This window comes from Siphateles boraxobius, unplaced genomic scaffold, assembly GCF_051911475.1.
Source record: "Siphateles boraxobius isolate OS27281-9 unplaced genomic scaffold, OSU_SipBor_1 8, whole genome shotgun sequence".
NCBI classification, from domain to species: domain Eukaryota; kingdom Metazoa; phylum Chordata; class Actinopteri; order Cypriniformes; family Leuciscidae; genus Siphateles; species Siphateles boraxobius.
Genome location: NW_027509208.1, coordinates 440,403 through 460,970, shown reverse-complemented (window position 1 = coordinate 460,970; position 20,568 = coordinate 440,403). Strand labels below are relative to the sequence as shown.

Here is a 20,568-nt window from a genome sequence, read left to right as displayed (position 1 = left end):
GTATTATCACCAAATATTGGATTTAATCTTTTTGTCAACTTGCTTTCTTCATTAAAATGGACTAATTGACCGTAGCTCTCATTGAGCTGAACTCAAGCTTATTCCTACAAACAAACAAAACAAACAAACAAACAAACAAACAAAAAAACAAACAAACAAACAGGCATTTAAGCTCAGATCATTGAGGCCTACAATCATTCTGTTCTAAAAAGTAATACAAAACCTATAATTAAAAGAAAACAACTGGATAAAAAGCTTGGATACAATATTTGGAAATACCAAAGCATAATTAGTTATTTATACAAGCAATATACGTATATATATATATATTACCAAAATTAATATAAAATTTGGTAATACATTTTAAATTTTAAAAATAAATTTTTTGGTAATAATTAATATAAATTTTGGTAATAAAATTACCAAAATTTTTAAAAGTACACGAATTAAAAAATATTTTTTAAAAGTTGTTACACCCTGTGTGAGAAATGTCAGTTAGCTTTAGTCCAATGCAATAACATTAACTGGCATTTTTTGGAAAAAGAATATCTCTTTGGGTCAAAATGACCAGATTTTGCCGAGTTAGTGTTCCTTGGTCAACATATTTTGTTGATCCTTGAAAAACATTTGTGTCCGAAAATGTAACCATAACCCTAACCCTACCCCTAAACCTAACCCAACCCAAAAGTAATCCCTAAAATCAGAGGGAAATGGGAACACTGGTGTAAAGGCACCTAACTCTGGTTTTAAGCCTTAACTTGACATAAACTGAAAACTTGTCCCTCAAATTGAGGGTGGATTGTAACGTTGTTCATTGTTGCACTTGTTGAAATCGGTTTCTGCAGAATTACCCCAATAAGGGTTAAAAGTTCACCCAAAAATGAAAATTCTGACATCATTGACTCTCTCTCATGTCGATCTAAAACCTATATAACTTTTTCTCTTGAGTGAATTTGGAACAGAAACATTATTAGACCCCACTGACATTCATTATATAGACAAAAATGTTTTTTCAAAATATGTTTTGTGTTGCACAAGAAAGTCCTACAAGTTTGGACCGACGAGGGAGTGACTATGATGGCATTTTGTAGTATCAAAATATGCTTTCAGCCAATGTCCCTGTAAAAGCTAGCCTGCACACAGGTGACGTTTCTAAACTTAGCTAGCAACAGCTGCGACTGTAGATCAGCTGACAGCTTGCACACAGACCACATAATGACAGCTCTATGAGAAAAAGAAGACAGTATTTTACTCCAACATATGGTCAGACTTGCATATTTGATCTGCACATGCAAATCACAGCAGAAAGCTTTCATTGAGCGGAGACTTCCGTGAGCTAGATAGTCATCTGTAGTAGTGAGATTTTGTTGGGTGATAAACTTGTCATGATCTAAAATAAACATCAGAATAGCAGAGTAAAAGTTTCACTTTTTAAAGTTTGGGGTTGGTGAGATGTTCAATAGTTAATATTATGACATATTATTACAATTTAAAATAGCTGTTTGCTATTTTAATATGTTTTATAAATGTAATTTATTCTGGTGATCAAAGCTGAATTACTCCAGTCTTCAGTGTCACATGATCCTTCAGAAATCAGTATAATATGTTGGTTTGCTGCTCAAAAAACATTTCTGATTATTATCAATGTTGAAAACAGTTGTGCTGCTTAATATTTTTGCTGGTAACTCTGATAAATATTTTTCATGGATTAATAGAAAGTTCAAAATAACAGCATTTATTTTAAATAGAAATCTTTTCTATCATTATAAACGTCTTTAGTGTCACTTTTTATCGATTTAATGCTTCCTTGCTGAATAAAAGTATTAATGTCTTTTGAAAAAATTAAAATGACTGGACTCTAAACTTTAGTGTATCTGTGTAGCACAAACTGTGCATTATGGAATACATGCAGAATACTTCTTGCTAATCTCATAATAGTGAAGCTTCTCTTGGCAAACACCACCAATTAAACGCAAGCGAGAGCAAATGTTGGCAGCTCCATTTAATTCTCAATTAAATATGATGAAGACATATTTGCTGTCTGCAGGCCTGAATTGACTTTCTATATCCAAAAATAAAGTGCAGCAGCAAATGTAACAATGAAAAAAAAATTACAATGTGCATTTAAAAAAACAAAACATGAATGTAACAGGTGTTGTGCTATAGATTCAGACACATAAGTCAGTGTATTTAGGGAATTAGTTTGGAAATCAATAACAGCAGATGTGCTCTCAAAATATACAAAACGAACTCATTCATAAAGTTCATTCGAGTAAATTTCAATCCATTTGGTAAAAGGCACCGTTTGTGGAGACAAAAATAAAAAACACCACTAGATTGGCAGTCAAAGCGTTCAGTTGATAATGTTAGCAAGTTGAAAGCAGCAGACGTTTAACAAGCTAACATTCTGATTTTGACTGATTTCTGTTATGTCTTCCTCAATATATATGTACAGATAATTCAGTTATCTGCACTGGAGTGATAATATAGCAGATTCTCCCTGAGAATATCAGTGGCATTCACTACCAGCCTGAGTGCATCTTCATACTTGATTGTCTCCAAAACCCAATTGATATCTGCTTTGAAATGATATCTGGCAAACTCTAATAACCAGTTGAATTAGATGGCAATTACTGAATTAGACCGGTTTTGTATAGGGCATTTCCCAAAAGAGTAGCAGGTCTACAAGTATATCCATGCCTTAATACTCATATTTCTGATACTCCAGCCTGACCATGTTGCTATGGTTACAACCTTTCCTGCAATGCATTTCCATGCATTTTCTGGCTATCCTACAGATCAGCTTTTGTTTGAGTTTTAAACGGCTAGCTCAAATCAAATCAACATGGGACAGACGTTTGAGTTGAAGCTATACGGGTTGCCTTTTGTTTAAATTTCATTGCATGTAGTGGAGTGAATGTCTAATGGTCACGATTGTATATTTGTTGGGTAGCTACAGTATTTGGTTTTTGTAACAGCATGGGATTGAAACAAACCCAACACATGGCAATGGATTACAGTGGATATGAATCTATAACACTGTGCAATATACAGCAGGGTTGCCTATTGGGCTGATAGTCTCGAGGATTGTGTCGCTCAGTGTCTACGTCTCAGTGTGCAAAGCTAAAATATACTACAAATGAACGTCAATGTGTCCATATTATGGACATTAAATTTGAATTAACATCTCTACGAATTATACACACTCAATTAGAAAACATTATGCATCTAACAGTTTGTTCAAGGCATGCACTATGCTTCCATGTAGGGTTTGAAAGTCTGAGACCACTATTAAAATCTGGCATTTAAAAAAACATTTCTAGGTCACTAGAACATCTCGAATTCAATTTCTGATATTAATTATGTGAACTCGGTCAGATTTCATTTAAGCCATTGCCATTCATTCTCAAATCATGCTGGCTAACATGATCAGAATTCAATCAAACGATTTTTTACCCCCTTTGGATAACATGGACAGATAGATCGATGACATTAAGACATTGAATGTGCATTAAAAAAGTAAAGGTGAATTCTGACTTAATGTTGATTTGACAATAAAACAGGACTACTAAATACTACTACTAAAATATTCTTAAAATCATGCACATTTTGCAGTTCAGCTTTTCACTGTAATTGTTACGATGATACATTTCTTTTTTTTATAAATATTTAGTTTTTTTTCTAACTTAATTTGTAATATATACATTTAAAAAATATTCAATAATTTGTTTTCTAAGTTTCTAATGTTTTTAAATACATTTTTAGAATTGTTTACATATATATATACTGTATATATATATATACATACACATTATAACATAAACACATTTTTAAAGATTTATAACAAATTATTAGTAAATGATGTGTAATTATACACATATATAAACATTTAAAAAATATATAAAAAATTTGATCGAAAACAAATGTTATTATTATTTATATATATATGTGTGTGTGTGTATGTGTATATATATAAATATATATATATATATATATTATGTATGTATATACTATACAGTATATATATATATATATATATATACACACACACACACACATTTAAAAATTAAGTTAGAAAACAAATGTTTTTGATATTACAAATTATATTATCAGCATAACAATTAGAGTGAACTAATTTAAATGTAAATACTAAATTAGACAAAAGCAAAATAGGAATCAGACTTTTGGACCCCAGTGTATTTTGTGTTTGGTTTACAGCTTTAGATTTGTGAAAACACAGAGCTTGAACACTTTTACATGACAGTACTGATTTGCATGACCTGGATGACCTATGTGTCTTGGCGTGGAGCTCTGGGTGCCGTGTAATTCGGGACCTTTTGTTTTCCACAGTGTAGTAGACAGAAACGTGTTTCGTTGATCATGCAAATTCCAGTGGATGTTGGCACAGCATGAAGGGGAGAGAGGGGATAAAGTGGGATAGACATTAATTCAGCAACTCCCCATCATCAAGAACTAAACGCTTACAGATTATAACATCTGATGCACGTCATAAATAGATTAAAGAACAATATAATTCACACTTTGAGGCTCCACTGCATTACACATCCAGCAGGAAATTATTACGAGTCTAGTTCCATTCCTAAAAATGAACTGAATTCAAATCAGTTTGGGGGCTTATAAATAAAACATTCTGAAACAAAATCTCCTCAATTAGACTTTGATCACGATGCCAGAGACGTCATGTGGAGGAGAGGGTCAATGTGCAATTGAAGATATTCACGAGACGCAACGAACAGGAAAACTGCACGTTGTGATTGTTGTAAGTGGCCAGTGTTTGGTCACTTGGCACCCAGGGCTATTTTGGGGTGTCTGTTTGTGTGTCCAGGTCCTGAGCAGGATGACCGAAGCTGATTCAGCACAGCCAGCGACCCGATCCCTGTGAGCGCTTCCTCCTCCGCTTACAGATGTAGTAGATAGGCAGAGCAAACAAGCCTGGAGAGAGATCAGTCACAGCACAGGACAGCTCGGTCACACAACCCATCTAGTCAATCAATCACAGTCTGCAGTAATGTGTACCGACAAGTTCTTTACAGAATAATAGAAATAAGTTTCTTATGCTTGCCAAGGCTGCATTTATTTGATCCAAAATACAGTAAAAAATAGTGAGAAATATGATTACAATTTAAAATAACTGTTTTCTATTTATATTCTATCTGTGATGCAAAGCTGAATTTTCAGCATCATTACTTCAATGTCACATGATCCTTCAGCATTTATCTGAATAAGAAATCTTTTGTAACATTATAAATGTCATTACTGACTTTTTTCAATTTAATGCATCCTTGCTGAATGAATAATTTCTTTCAAAATTTTTTTAATAATTCTTACTGACCCCAAACTTTTAAACTGTAGTGTATAATGTTACAAAAGCTTTCTATTTGAGATAAATGCTGTTTTTTTGTCTCTCTATTCATTAAAGAATCCTGAAAATCCTGTTTTCAACAATGATAATAATCAGAAATGTTTCTTGAGCAGCAAATCAGAATATTAGAATGATTTCTGAAGGATCATGTGACACTGAAGACTGGAGTAATGATGCTGAAAATTCAGCTTTGAAACACAGGAATAAATTACATTATATATTTTTTTCTCTTTTTTGTGCATATTTTTATTTGTAGATCCTATTACCGTTATATAGTAAAACAATCATTAAATTAAATCTGCATAAATTAAAGGCACTATTTTAACAAATATTATCAAGATGTATCTAAATAATTCATTCTATAATATAAAAATATAGATTTCTTGGGCCATACAGTCTTGAATGATACTCAATAACCATTTTGAATTTTGAAGGAAAAAATGCTGTATTTTACCAACACTTTGAAATATCAAGATTCATATGGATTAATGTCACAACCATTTGTATATTTTCATTATAGAACTGATTTTGTTAATGAGAATTTGGGTGGGAGGGGTGCTTAATTGTCAAAAAAGTAATGATAAAAAAGCAAATATAATTATAAAATCTTATTTGTTGGGATGCAATATAACTCAGAGATGTTCCTGACAGGCTTAGGAACACTTAGCAGTCCCTCCAGAAAAACGCAATTACGCGATCGCATGATTTAGTGCATAATCAGCCAAAGTCCGCATATTCATACGGGGGCCGCATTTTTTCAAATACGCCGAATAAATTGCCGATTTCCGCGCAGAATATGCGGGACTTGCATGATTTCATAATCCCTGCATTTTCGTTGCAAAAAAGTCACATATATCTTAGCAGAAATTTGAAAAATGTTGCGTTTGCTTCACACAAGAGCAGCCATTTCCCCCCGTTGCCATGGGAACGTTATGAAGTGATGTAATTACGCGACGTGAACATCATCGAAAAGCTGTAAAACAGGAGCACACTTTATTTATTTTTTTATATTTTATTTATTCATTTTTACAGAAGTTTTAGCATATTCCTTTTGTAAAGCTACAGAACTTGTTTGACTCATCAATGTTTTGTAAGTTTGATGTTTTTATATAAGTCTGAAATAAAACAAGATGAGAACTGAAATATTCCAGCACTTTCTGTTATGTAGTGTGCTTGCTTATCATAGGAAGTAATAAGAAATGACTCTTTACATTAAGGTAGTAGCCTAGTGAGAACAGGGTGTTGGGGAATCACTTTTTTTCCCCTCTTTTTCATCAAACCGCAGTTTTTGCAAGTTCCCGCAATTTCATCGCATAAATATCCCACATATTCCATCGCATTTTTTAAGAAAATGGGCCGCATAATCAAGGACTATTGCCCACAACAATCACAAAACAACTCCGCGTTTTTCTGGAAGGACTGACTTAGGAAGTGTTACACAATCCTTACCTACGACCAAAGCCAGAGCTCCGACGACCACCACAAGGACAATGACCACTGGAGCCACCAGCACTTTACTCACTGTGGAATGAGCAACAGAAAAGCATTCAGGCTCACAAAAACAAACACATTTAAAATTCTTATCTACTTCTGGACTAAAGAGAAATGGATGGAGTGCATTTGTCTTTCTGAGCAAGTCACTCGGTTAAAGTGAACCCTGCGGAACAAACACTTGTGTCTGTGATGTATGGATCGTTGGGTATCATATGGTTCACTGAACTATAGCCCGAGGACACCACACAAACACTGGCTCATGTAAAGTACACACACACAGAGATATGCAAACTAAAAGCAGATCATGGAGCCGGTCATATCTCTGCGCCATTACTAACTGGCGTTATCAGGAGGTTTTAAACTAGCACTGTCTGGATTTGTGTAAACTGTTCTTTTAGGTTCTCTAGTTATATCAGGACATTTTGTTTTTGTGACAAAAACTAAACATAGAAAGAATGTAAATTAGTTTGCATCCAACTTACTACACACAGAGCCTCGGACCAGCCGGCGCAGGTGGGGTTTCTCAGGCAGGTAGCGGTACTTGCATCCAAACACACTTAGATCGGAGGTGTGGTCCCCAAAGAAACGCAGATGCCTGTACTTCTCCCCACATCGATAACAAAAGTTTGTGTTGCACTGTGTGCAGGTCATGTGATCACAGCCCTCCGTTCTCTGAATGTGAATCTGTTGTTATAGAGAAGAAATATTCCTGGCAATGAGTAATCTATTCATAAAGATGCACCATCCTCCCATCTATTATTTTTTCTTCTTTCACATATTGGTTACATTTCTAGCCAGATCTAAGAGCTAGTGGGGCATTTTTTCCTGAATCTGGGCCAGTGACTGACATGTTCAATTAGTGAAAGCCTAAGCTCACAAAATGATAATTAAGAATGATTACACTGATTATTCCAACAAATGCACTTCGAATTATAGGTTGAGAAACTCGTTCTCAAAGGAAAGGTCTTAGCTAAGCCCTCAGGTATCCGGCTCGCGTATGAAGGTATGCCAAACGCCCATGTTATGATGTGTCCTCCAAAGCACCATGAAAGCAAAGCACCAATGTCTGGATGGAAAACAGCAACGCCTTGTAGAGCTGGTTGATATCTTGAAATTGTGTCAGTGGAAAGAAAATGGTCTCAGGTGAACTTTAATTTAGGATCACTTTGCCCACACCCCAGTCTTGTGACTTCCTGCAATGCCATGTTTACTTAGACCGTAATTAGAATTAGACAAGAGGAAAGGAAAAGAAAAACAATCCTTTTTCACCATCTCAAATGGGAACAATCTATTTTTACACTGACTGTCTCTTGTTTATTCGACTACATACCTCCAATTCTTTTTAAATTAGCCATATTTTATATTTCTGTAGCAAGTCTACTTGCTTTGTAAGTAAAAAAAAGTGTGATAGATGGGTTTTAAATTTACATTTTCCAACCAGACAGTTGATGTACCCCATTGACTGCCATAGTAGGAAAAAAAAATATTATGGAAGTCAATAGGGTCCATCAACTCTTTGGTTACACAACATTCTTTGAAAGATCTTCTTTTCTGTTCAGGAAAAGACAGAAACTCAAACAGGTTTAAAACAACTTGAGGGTGAGTAAATGATGACAGAATGTTCATTTTTAAGTGAACTATTCCTTTAAGGCAATAGCTAACATAAATGATATACAATTCTTATACAGCATTTATTAATGTTTATGCTAATATCTACATATTCAAAATTTTCTTTTACATTTCAAGTTGTATGAATTAACATTAATGTATCAAATGAACATGAATTAATGAACAACAGTATATTTATTAATTAACAATAATCTAGATTAATAATTGCTGTAAAAAATGGCAGTTGTTTGTTAGTCTATGATAACCAATACACAACCCCAAACTTTTGAATGGTAGTGTAGGTCATTTGCATATAGTTTTGATAGGTTCAATTTGTTAACATTAATGTATTGGGTATCATAGATTAACAATGGACAACAGCCAATTTTACACCAAAAGTTTGGGGTTTAAAAACCCCAAACGTTTCAAAAATCATGATCATGTGGCACTGAAGACTGGAGTAATGGCTGCTGAAAATTCAGCCACCACAGGAATAAATAACATTTGAAAATATATATATAAAAAAACAGTTTAGTAGAGTTCGTTCATTACTTTGCAGCGTGGGCACTTCTGAGCGTTCCTCTGGCCATGTTCGATGACGCTGGCCCAGTGACGCAACAGTTTGTCTCCTTTCTTGTAGTCCCGACACTTCAGGCCTTCATGCCAGGGCGCATGGCATTTAAAACACCAGACAAACTGGCACATTGTGCATTGAATCTGAGGAGGAATATATGATCAGAAAAACTTTTAAGAAATATTTTGGACTGTATTGAAAATGCTGAAAATCGTTTGCTATAGAATCACTTACAAACTCTCAAGTGATGATTATGTCAAAATATAACCAACACCATCGGAATCATCTTTTTTCTTTGATCATCTGGCAGTTATAACTTAGATACAACTGCCAAACAAAATCTAATGTTAACAGTTTAAGGGTCACAAGCTCAACTAAAGCAAACACTGATCACCATAATGGTGGGTTAAAACATCGATTTTCAAAACATCACTTTAGTTGGCTGAACTTATTGGATGTAGTTTAGAAAACTTAACTTTAGCTGGCCGAACCCAACAAACTATGTTTAGTCAACAGAAAATATTTAATTGACACAACATTCAATTTCAAGTTCAGTCTACATGCAGGGGTAGTCAGCACAACACAAAAATTTGGTTTCCGCAACTTAAATTGGGCCAACAAAATTTTTTAGGTGCAACGGGTCACTAGAAATCTTTCTGTTGGAGAGGCATATATTTTTTTACAGTGCACAAACAGTTTACTTACTTTACTTGCCTACTCAAGAATGTCTTTTACCAAAGAAAGTCACTCTAAATCAGAGTTTAGGCACATAACTCCAAACAATGTAAGCTTATTAACTGCAGAAAGGACAAAAACCTGACCTTATACTTGTGTTCAATCTTGGTGGACGTCTGTTGGCTACGACCCTTCAGGGAAGTAAACAGGCTGCACTGGGGACACGGTTTTGTGCTGGAGTCCAGTCTGCTCAGCTCCAAGAAGTACTTGTATTTTGCAAGCTCCTCACTGGTCAGGTGGGGAATCACCAAGCTCTCCTCCAAGTAACCACTGCACTCCGTGATGGGACACACCAAGTGTGCCCGACCCACGTGAACCTTAAAAGAAACCCAAATTTACACATGACTAAAATGCAAACAACCGTCTGCAGCATTAAAGGAAGACGACGACTTTTTGGGACTTTAGCTTATTCCCCGTTTCCCTCAGAGTTAGATAAGTCCATACATCCCCTTTTCATCTCCGTGCGTGCCGTTACTCAGTCTGACGCACCCACCGCTAGCCTAGCTTAGCACAAAGACTGGAAGTAAATGGCTCCAGCTAGCATACTGCTCCAAATAAGAGACAAAATACAGCCAACATTTTCCTATTTATATGTTGTGATTTGTATAGTCACAGTGTGTACAAATAACAAGTTCATATGAGACACAGGCATCTTCTAACCGTATACATACTGGGAACTATATTCTCAGAAGTCGAAGCACTACTACTTGGGCGGAGTGATTTGCTCGCAGCACCGGAGATGTATGGACTTATCTAACTCTGAGGGATACGGTGAATAAGCTAAAGTCCCAAAAAGTCGGCGTGTTCCTTTAAGGAATACATCAGGTCAGAGGTCACCCTTCCGCGGGAACTCGACTCTCGAGTTTTAAACGTGAATATATTACTTTCAAAAACCCATCGCTTCACTTCAGAAGGTATTTATTAACCCACTTGAGTCGTATGGATCCATTTTATGATGGATGGAAGAGCTGTTTGTGGCTCTATTCAATGCCATTACAAAGCCAGGATATTATTTAATATAACTCCGATTGTGTTTGGCTGAAAGAAGAAAGTCATGTATACCTAGAATGGCTTGATTTGATTAAATCATGGGATAATTTACCTTTTTGGGTGAACCAATCCTTAAATGCAACGTTAAGCCTTTAGATGACTCCATGTGCAGTTAAATATGTAATCCACCCTGTTTGAAAACGGTTAACTGCACAGTGACGTGTGGACAGTGATTTAGCGTTCTTGGAAATCGAGGGTTTTAATCAGTGATTACAAGCTAGTGCACAATCAGCAGGAAGTCCAACCAATCTGTGTACACAAGCAACTCAAATAGCCACTGTACAATCAACACGATCCCCGAGGTACTTCCAAGTCAATGATCAACGTCACCTTCTCAAACAATCACTGGGCTATGGTAAATTGTGACTAAAGATGGCTCAGGTAGAAAGGTACCCTAGGGGCTCGTTCTTACTAGCTTGCATAGGTTGAATGCGGTATGATTTGTTGATAAATGGATATGTGTTGAATGACCTATCACAGTCTCCTGGAGAGTTAAGAGATCACATGGATCAGTGAGATCCATTTCATTCTCATTGTTCATACTACAGCTGCAGGACTGTGACTATCGGCACCTCCCCTGCGAGAGGATTACGTCCCCACTCATCTTCTTTCGGCTCCCCTTTGGGACGGCAGGATTACCGAGCACTTTCATCGCAAATAAATAATCTACTCTCAGCTCTCCTATTTTTATGCTGGGATATCAAGCACACATTTAGTGGACATTATCTGAGGTGACAATAAAAAGAGATGACAAGAGATGTCTGTAAATTCGAGCAAGTTTTTTGGTAGTTACAAATCAGCAAGAATAAAATCTGCCATGATATCTGTAAGCAATGCATTCTGGACCAAACTAGACAAGACGGGATTCTGTCTGTCCCTACATGATGTGAGCTGAGCACCAGGAAAGGTTGACAACAGTTACTACTTTTGGTTTACTACTATACCACCACATTGTACATCCCTAAAATATGGCTATGCTAGATAATCACCCTTGTTCTATGGAAACTCTTGAGTTAGGAATAATTGATTAAGAGTTTCACAGAACAAAGGTTACTTTTAGCAATGAGTCACAAAATTATACAGCAAGTGACTAGTCATTTAGTAGACTAGATTTAAAATAATATTTTTTTAGGGGTGGTAATGTTTAGTCGCCAGAATCATACACATTCAGCGTTTTGCCACAAGCTTATTGTTATTAAGATCGTTTCTGCTGCTCTTCGTCAAGCTGCTTTTGACTACATAATTGCATCTTTAAAAATCTAAGAAAAACAACCAATTAGGGCCAATTGAACCTGAAATCAACCTAATTATTTTTTTCGAGATTTTTTTCGAAAGTTTGTCAAAATCACCTCCATGAGAACAAGGTGTGTCCCAATTTGCACCATTTTGTAGTAGTGTGTTCACATTAAAAATCCCAATCAGAAAAAGCGCACTTTCAATACCCGAATTATGCACTTATTTATCTGGAAAAAAAATAATAAATGTAGATTGTTGGACACTTCGTGCACTCAACTGTCGCAGATTATTATGTAGCCAAGGGGAGGGTCTATCAGACTCTGATGTTGGATGACAATAACCATTTAAGCCTCACATACTAGATGGATTAATACATATTGCGTTGTATAAGTGCATAGTGTATATACACTCTATAGTACGTCATTTGGTACACAACTTTAGCTCTGCTGGAACAGGCTCGTACTTGTTTGGGGACACTGCTTGAGTCATTTATAAATGACGCACTTGACTAATGCAAAAGATGGTCTTAGTAAACAGCACTAACAATGCTCATGTTGAGACGGGCTCTCGTGGCTGATTGTCTGGTGTCTTGTTCTCGCAGCAGGTGAGATTCTGCAAGCAGGGTGTGCTTGGAGTTTACTTTGGGATCCTAATGAGATCTGGCACTCCCATGAGAGCCCTTACCGGAGTACGTGGCACCAACTGGTGACAGCAGTGCATGCACTCCCCCAGGGCCACCCACCGGTCCTTTTTACACCTGTCAGCCTGCTGCTAATGGGCCGAACATACAGCTAGCACAATAACGGCACTCAGCAGTCACCGCACACGTGAACAATCCACTCAGTTTGGACAGAGAGTCTGATTTTTAGCCTGCCATGTCACACGATGGCATCCTGTATCAACTTTGGCACGTTTTCTGATTGACCAGCACCACCTCTTGAGGTGGGCTATTTACTCGGGGAGGTATTTGATGGATGTTAAATCGAGTGCAGAATTTAAGCATAAATCAGTTTTCTTTATGGTAAACACCCAGTCAACCGTATGAAAGAAACCAAATTGCAGTGGGAAAAACTGAAACTTACTGAAAGACACGTATCTAGTTTATATTAGTTAATAATATATTCTAATATAAACACTAACCAGGTATGGATTAACTTAATTTAGAAGAGCATTCCTATTCTTAGATGACTTTTAAATGAAATAAAGGAACTTGAACTTTTCAGAAAACTATGCTGCATACGCAACGCAACACACAACATGGAAAATCATGCTGATCGGTGAGAGGATGAACACCTCAGGGTTTAAATTGTGTCCAAACACTTTCAGTATAGCATCCATAAAAAAGTAATCACACATTTTTTTAAATTTCCTCAGCAGATTTCTTGCATCACCTAATTTCAGCACTGCATCACATTTTTTTAATCTAAGGCCCCATGAATATCAATTACAGTAGGCTGTAACATTCAGTCTAGCAGAAAGTTTATACATTCATACATTTAAACGGATCAGTTATTCCGCAAGCCTACAAAGGTCAGTAAAGCCATCTATACAGTACTCCTAAAAGACATTACAAGATTTGATTGCATATAAAAGATCAAATCTAATGAGGCATATAGAATACAGTACAGTACAGTACAGTACAGTATCAACACTGAACTGACTTCAGGTGAACAACAACCGAATTGCATCATTTTCCTGATATTACTGTAAAGCTGCTTTAAAACAATCTGTTTTGTATAAAGCACTATATAAATTAAGTCGACTTGACAGCAAGGCAACAAGTAAAAAGCAGACAGACAGACATTTCCAAAATGTTTAGGCATCATCACCACTGTGGCTTTTAAATGCTACTTTCACAGTGCAAGAGTAGAGATTAATCAAAGGTTCATTCAAATAAAAAATAAAGCTCCAACACTATACAACTGTTGAAAGACAGTTTATGAAATCCGACTGTTGGGTCATTTTCTGTCATTTAGAGTTTTTGAAAAGAACCTTGGTAAAGCTGAGCTCCTGTGCATCAGGGTTGGGCTATTGTATACCATAATGAATTCTCTATAATTCATGAGTTAATAGGAACTCACAGACATTCAACACTCACATCTCATTTAAATTCAGTATTATTTTTAGATAGCTACAGTTTTTGCTTAAAAAGTAAAAGTGTATTACAAACCATGAATACACACACACACACACACACACACACACACACACACACACACACACACACACACACACACACACACACACACACACACACACACACACACACACACACACACACACACACACACACACACACACACACACACAGGGATCTTGAGAAACATTTCAAACAAAAACAGCTGAACTATTTTTAACTTGATACATTCATGATGCTGAAAATAAGCGATGCTTTTGTACATAGAGAAACAATCAAAAAATAGTGCAGACTACATCTAAGAAGTCACAGTTTATGCATAATTGTTGAAGTCTATGTAATTGTTATAAAAGCAGTGTTTGATGGCTGTGGCAGTGCTGCTTCACAGGCCATGAATTTCTCTGAGAAGTTCTCTCTATATTCAACCCCTTTGAAACAATGCTGCTAAAAATATTAACTCAAATCGTTAGACCCACAAATGACATGTTGGATGAAATATGGCTATGGTTACATATTTATAGGCAATTTATTCTTACCTATAAATATGTTATAATACACACAACAGGAATGTTTATTTTTTTATTACATAAATTCATATTAAAAATTACAGTTCTGGATCCTGTTTTTGAGCTTAATTCAAATTCAATTCACCTTAGGAATTTAAAAGTTATTCTGAATTCAAATCTGAATGGCCCACAACACTAATTCACATCATTCTTTTCAAAATTACGAGACAGATGCTACTACAATTATATTTGTGAAAAGTTGTGTTGGCATTATAGCATATATTATGACTCTATCCATGTCTCTTTAAACATAAGTAATGGACTCAGTAGTACAAGCCAGCATTCTGAAATATTACTCCGAAGAATGAACCAAACGCCCTTGCCATAGGCACCTGACATTTAGACTGGTCGTCCCATTTGCCAAGCCCAACACAAAGGGCTGAAATGAGAAACAGTGGCTCTGTGAAGTTAAATATTAGCTATTTAAATTAGTCTTTTGTAGTGCAGACCTCGCGCCATTTCTTTTCAGTAAAAGTGCACATTAACCGTTCACCGATTCCTTTCATCTGGTTACAAACAATATTCATAGCATTCATTTGAGCTCATATATTCATATTATCTAAATTGCTTTTGAAATCATGTACACCACAGGCCTTAAAATGATTGCAATAAAAGCAGGATTGCGAAAAGCATCATCTTCAAAAAGTAGAAAAGGTGCCCAAATGATAACTGAAATCATACAACACAAGTAGAAACTTAACTCAAACTCAGATGTTAAAGGGATAGTTCACCCAAAAAAGAAAGAAGATATTTCACACAGAGTTTCTGCAGGTTTTATAAAAGTATATTTAAGACTTTATAAGATCAAAATGTAAGGAATAAAGTCAAGGGAACACAACATGATTGTCAATATGTTCTCAAAATGTAAATGTCGAGGGAGAACACATCGAGTTGTATTAGCAACACTTTAAAGTTTCAAAATAAAACTTCTACCAATCTCCATTACTTTTTAATTAATTAAACCTTAAAATTGTTTAAGGTTTGAATACCTGCTCACAACCACTAGAATAGACATACTGCAAAAAAGCAAAACCTAGGCCCAGTTTCACAGACAGGGTTTAGATTAAGCCAGGCTTAGGCTTTAGTTAAATTAGGGCATTTAAGTGGCTTTTATAAACATGCCTTAGAAAAAACACATTACTGCTGTGTGCATCTTGAGACAAAACAATGGCAGTAACATATTTTAAGATATGTCAGTGCAAGTTGCTTTCATTTAAAACAGCTCAAACGTGCATCTTAGTCTGAAACCAGGCTTAAGCCGTGTCTGTGAAACCAGGAGTTAATGTCTTCATTTTGTTTCTCAAGTAATGTATCTTTTTTTAAGGATGTTAAGATATTTGTACTGGAAAACAAGACAAAAATACTGAGGAAGATATTTATTTTTTTATGCAGTGCATGCAACATTTAATGCCATGACTTTATGAATTGAAGGCTTTTTGCTCTGATTTAAGACCTTTTTAAGGCCTTAATTTGTGGAAGAGCACAGAAACGCTGATTTCAAAGAAAGTTGCAACTTTTTGTCCATAAAATTAAATTGAATGTGGTTAAAAACATGATAATCTTTCAAAATAAAGAAAGTAAGAAAGAAGAAAGTAAGTCATACAGGGTTGAAATGGCATTCGGGTGAGAAAATGATGGCAGCACTTTCATTTTTGGGTGAACTATCCCTTTAAATAAAATAATTTCCATCCATCTAGACATAGACTGCATATGATTGCACGTCACTTAACTTTTCAGGCCTAAAGCTCACAAAGGCAAAGAGTCAAAAAGTAGCTGTAACCAGAAACTTGCTATGACGCTGTTGTAAAGCTGTCATTGGAAATACGATTCAAACAGACAGGTTTTACAGGTATTCAGCCTTTACAGCAAGTCCCAGAAAAGCGAAACACACGCTGCAACAATGGGAGGAGTGGCGATATATCTGCAAGCGGATATATAAACAAAATTCTTTTTGGCAGCATCATCTCATAATTGTGCACTCCAGAACACAGTTAAGAAAAATGGTCTAGACGTGCAGCTAAACAGGCCAAGAGAGATCACCAAACGCAAGTTACCGCTTGGGCATGCATAAGACAAAACTACACCAATACCGTCAGCCACAAAAGACGGCTATCATTATCACATCAACCTCTGTCTGACCCCCGAGATCATTCACAGGGGCAATAAATCTGATTTGAGAGAAGAGAAGCAACAGGCAAGCCAGCGTTACTCGATTATGTCCACAAGATCTCTCCAGAAGGGCAAATTGTTTCTATGTTGCCAGCAAACCGCACACAGACCTTCCAGCCAACAGTCATGTAATGTAATTAGGGCACAGAGAGGCTGAGCTCAGTGATTAAGCAATCAATTACAGTACAAGTTCTTCCTCCCATCGTCAGTCATGACTCACTGCCACAGGGTAGAAAAAACCTTCTACCTCTTCCTCTTTCTAAGAACCTGATATTACAGAACTGTATTTAATCCAAACTAGGGATGTGATAAACTACATGTTTTTGGTTAAGGGTGACATGAAGGTCTTAAAGGGGTAGTTCACACAAAAATTTATATTCTTTAATCATTTACTCACCCTTATTGTCATGTCAAAACCTGCATGACTTTCTTTCTTCTATAGAACACAAAAGAAAAATGCTTTTTTTAACATCCATACAATGAAAGTCAACGCTGCAAAAAGTTTTTTTCATTGCAAGCCGTAAATAAAACAAAGATCATTGGGGGGTGTTTTACATGAAAATACTATTTCAGATTTTCTACATTAAAAACCTCATGTTTAATTTAATGTGTAACTAAACGTTTCTTTGCAACTGTTTGTGATATTTACTAGCAAACTTCTAAGTGAAAACTTTTATAGTAAATTCTACACAACCCCCCCCCCCCCCCAATGAAAGCAGTCCTATGTTGTTTGGACCACAACATTCTTCAAAATATCTTCTTTTGTGTTCCACACAGGTTTGGAACAACATAAGGGTGTGTAAACGATGACAGCATTAATTTTGGCTGAACTATCCCTTTTAGGGCTGTTTTTGGGGTTCACCTGATGTGATCAGATGCAATTCTTAAGCGGTATACCGTTAGCAAACATCCGACGCTGACCACACTGCAGATATGTGCTGCACACTTTCCTCTCAATAACAAAATGAACAGACATCTAAAATGACAGTGGTGAGAAAGCAGCAGTTAAGAAAGCATCTGATCATAGCGACGTGAATATGATTGCACCAGCTCTGTAATTTGGATTGTTTTAAATTAAGCAGCTTGACCGTACTAAACATCAAAAACAGCGTCTGTTTCTATTAGAATTACAACTTCAGTTTTTACTATAAAGCGGCTCTCCACCAAACAAACTTTAACTTGGTCTGATTTTTTCCCGAAATGACGTCATACCAGTTTGTTCTTCGATTTCGCTTGAAGTATATAGTCTTTTAAAGGGTCATTTACATGAGGCATGTTCTTTTGTTCAAAAACAGCGAGATGGAGTGTGATCGAGTGGGTCTTGAGGTGCTTTTAAAGCTGAACTATTTTCAACTTGACATGCTGTCTAGAAACCCCAAAGATTGGCAGTGATGCTTTAAATTGGTTCATTTAACTTTTCCAAGAGGTTTTTACAATGCAAAACCTAAAGTATACCATGCAAATTAAAGCACCACCATTGACGATTTCAAAGTAAAATTGTCTGGATGACTATTTGACCACTGTGACTCCATATTAGTTTAAATATACAGTACAAAAAAAGTGTCATATTTTTCAAGTTTCACCAAAGCCCTCACAAGACTCATTTAAGCACATGCTTTGTGTCAAGCATCTTTGAGGAACTCAGAAATAGGGTCATTCTTTTTTTCATATCACACAGACATGACTGTAGTGTACAGTCACAATGTTACTGTTACACAATAAGGGCCTGAACTGTGAAGCAAAGGGAGTACTAATGACAAAGTCTGTGATGAACACATAGGCCAGTCTTTGCAGAACACAGTAAATGCATCACTTCTCTAAAGCAGGACAGGACAGGGAGAGAACGTTTTCACAAGCACAATAGAGAACCTCTCCATTAACAAACAAGAACATGCTATAATTAGGAGACAAAAAGAAAGAGCAAATATCAGGATGACTGACAGGTGATCATCCACAGTAAAGTACCAAAACATTCTCGTTGAAGCACCTTGGTGCACATTAAAGACCATACTATGGTAATCATTCAGTACCATATATCACAGTATTACCATCACTGCAGGGTGTAAAGCTCATGAAGATCAAACATTCAAAGTTTCAGGAGGCTGTGATTCTCATTGCTGGCATGTAGAGGCATATTAGGTTTGCATCACAGACACGAACAAAGGGACATCCCCGAAAACAAAACTTTTTATTCAATGCTGAAAAGAAAGGATAAATTTGCAATGAAATGGGGTGGATGTGGATACCTGTGAGATGATGTATCTTTTCAGACATTCTTCACAAACGGCCTTTTTGCAACAGTGTAGCGGCATGATTTGTTTGTCATCAAGACAAATGCGACATGTTAACACAACAGATAAACTGCTGTCAGCATTATTATAAGAGTGGTTTATTCCAGACTCCATCAGGTCAGAGACTGTATAGGGCTCTGGATAGGGATCATGGTCCAATTCTGAATTTGGCAAGTCATGAGGTAAAACCAGCACATCTGATGATGATGATGATGATGTAGTCTCATGATCAGATGTTGTTTTCTCAACAGGTATCCTATAATTATCATTGGCAATACAGTATACAGTGCAGTAAACATGCTCTTTTGATTGGCTGGGCTCTTCATCACTCTTGAAATCAATATTATAATCAATATGATGATTCCCATCTGGACTTCCCAATCTTGAGTTGCTCTCCATGTCTTGTTGGAGACTTTTTGTGCTACATTGAATCCTTTCATCATACGTTTCATGTTCCAAATCGTTCAGTTTGATGCCAAATCCTACTTTCTCCAGGTCTTTGGGATCTTCTGCATCCCTGATAGAACCAAAATTCCTTCTTAAAATATCCACGGCTCTTATGTTATTTTCTTTCTTATTGCCTCCCGGCTCATGTTTGTGTTTATGAAATTCCAAAACATCCTTCGAGGATAATAATAATGTTGATGATGACACCTTCGCCTCGCTGCTGCGGACATCCTGGCCGAAATCAGTGCTCCGTATCCCGCTGGATACATGGACAGATTCCCCGTCGCGTCCGGTATAACCGGGCATATTTTGCGCGGTGACATTCACACGCTCGGAAGAGTCATCTTCCATTCCCGAGCAATCAACTTTCCATTTGTGCCAAACACACACGGTCCGGTTTCAAACTCACAAACTAAAAACAGAGCGAGTAACTATTATACCACTTCCGGGTCTGAAATCTCAAATCCTACTACGGCGAAGCGTCGGCTTATGAATATTAATTTAGCCACGGTGACGTTACATTGTAACGTCCCAATGGCACACATCTGTCTTAATGAATATTAATTAGGCGGCTTTGACGTTGTGTCGTTGTTGTATACAAACAATAGCGGATGCGCGCGCATCCACGGGGCAAAAAAACTCTATCTGTTATGCCGAGTTCTGTAAAAGAACATTGTAATTAACGTAGATTTCGCATTGTTTGTAATTTCTTGTTGACTCAATAATAAACTGCAATTTCAGAGATGGATCTGTTTGTTTGTGTTTCATATTAATATAACATTATGTAAAACGTCCAACTGTTTACGAATCAAAATCCGGACACACTGTGATGCATGTATGAATTATCATGTTAGACTAAGTTAGTAATTTAATAGCCT

General features: G+C 36.4%; 1 protein-coding gene across 1 annotated transcript; it reads right to left on the bottom strand.

Moving 5' to 3' along the window:
• Window positions 1-4,182: 4,182 nt before the first annotated feature.
• rnf217 (ring finger protein 217) lies at window positions 4,183-20,158 on the bottom strand. The gene is made up of 6 exons (XM_077219868.1): window positions 19,199-20,158; window positions 9,881-10,111; window positions 9,038-9,202; window positions 7,360-7,561; window positions 6,833-6,904; window positions 4,183-4,953 (listed from the first exon to the last, which is right to left on the bottom strand). The coding sequence occupies exons 1-6, from the start codon at window positions 20,039-20,041 to the stop codon at window positions 4,874-4,876; spliced, it is 1,593 nt and encodes a 530-aa protein (XP_077075983.1). The 5' UTR covers window positions 20,042-20,158; the 3' UTR covers window positions 4,183-4,873.
• Between the last annotated feature and the right edge of the window lie 410 nt (window positions 20,159-20,568).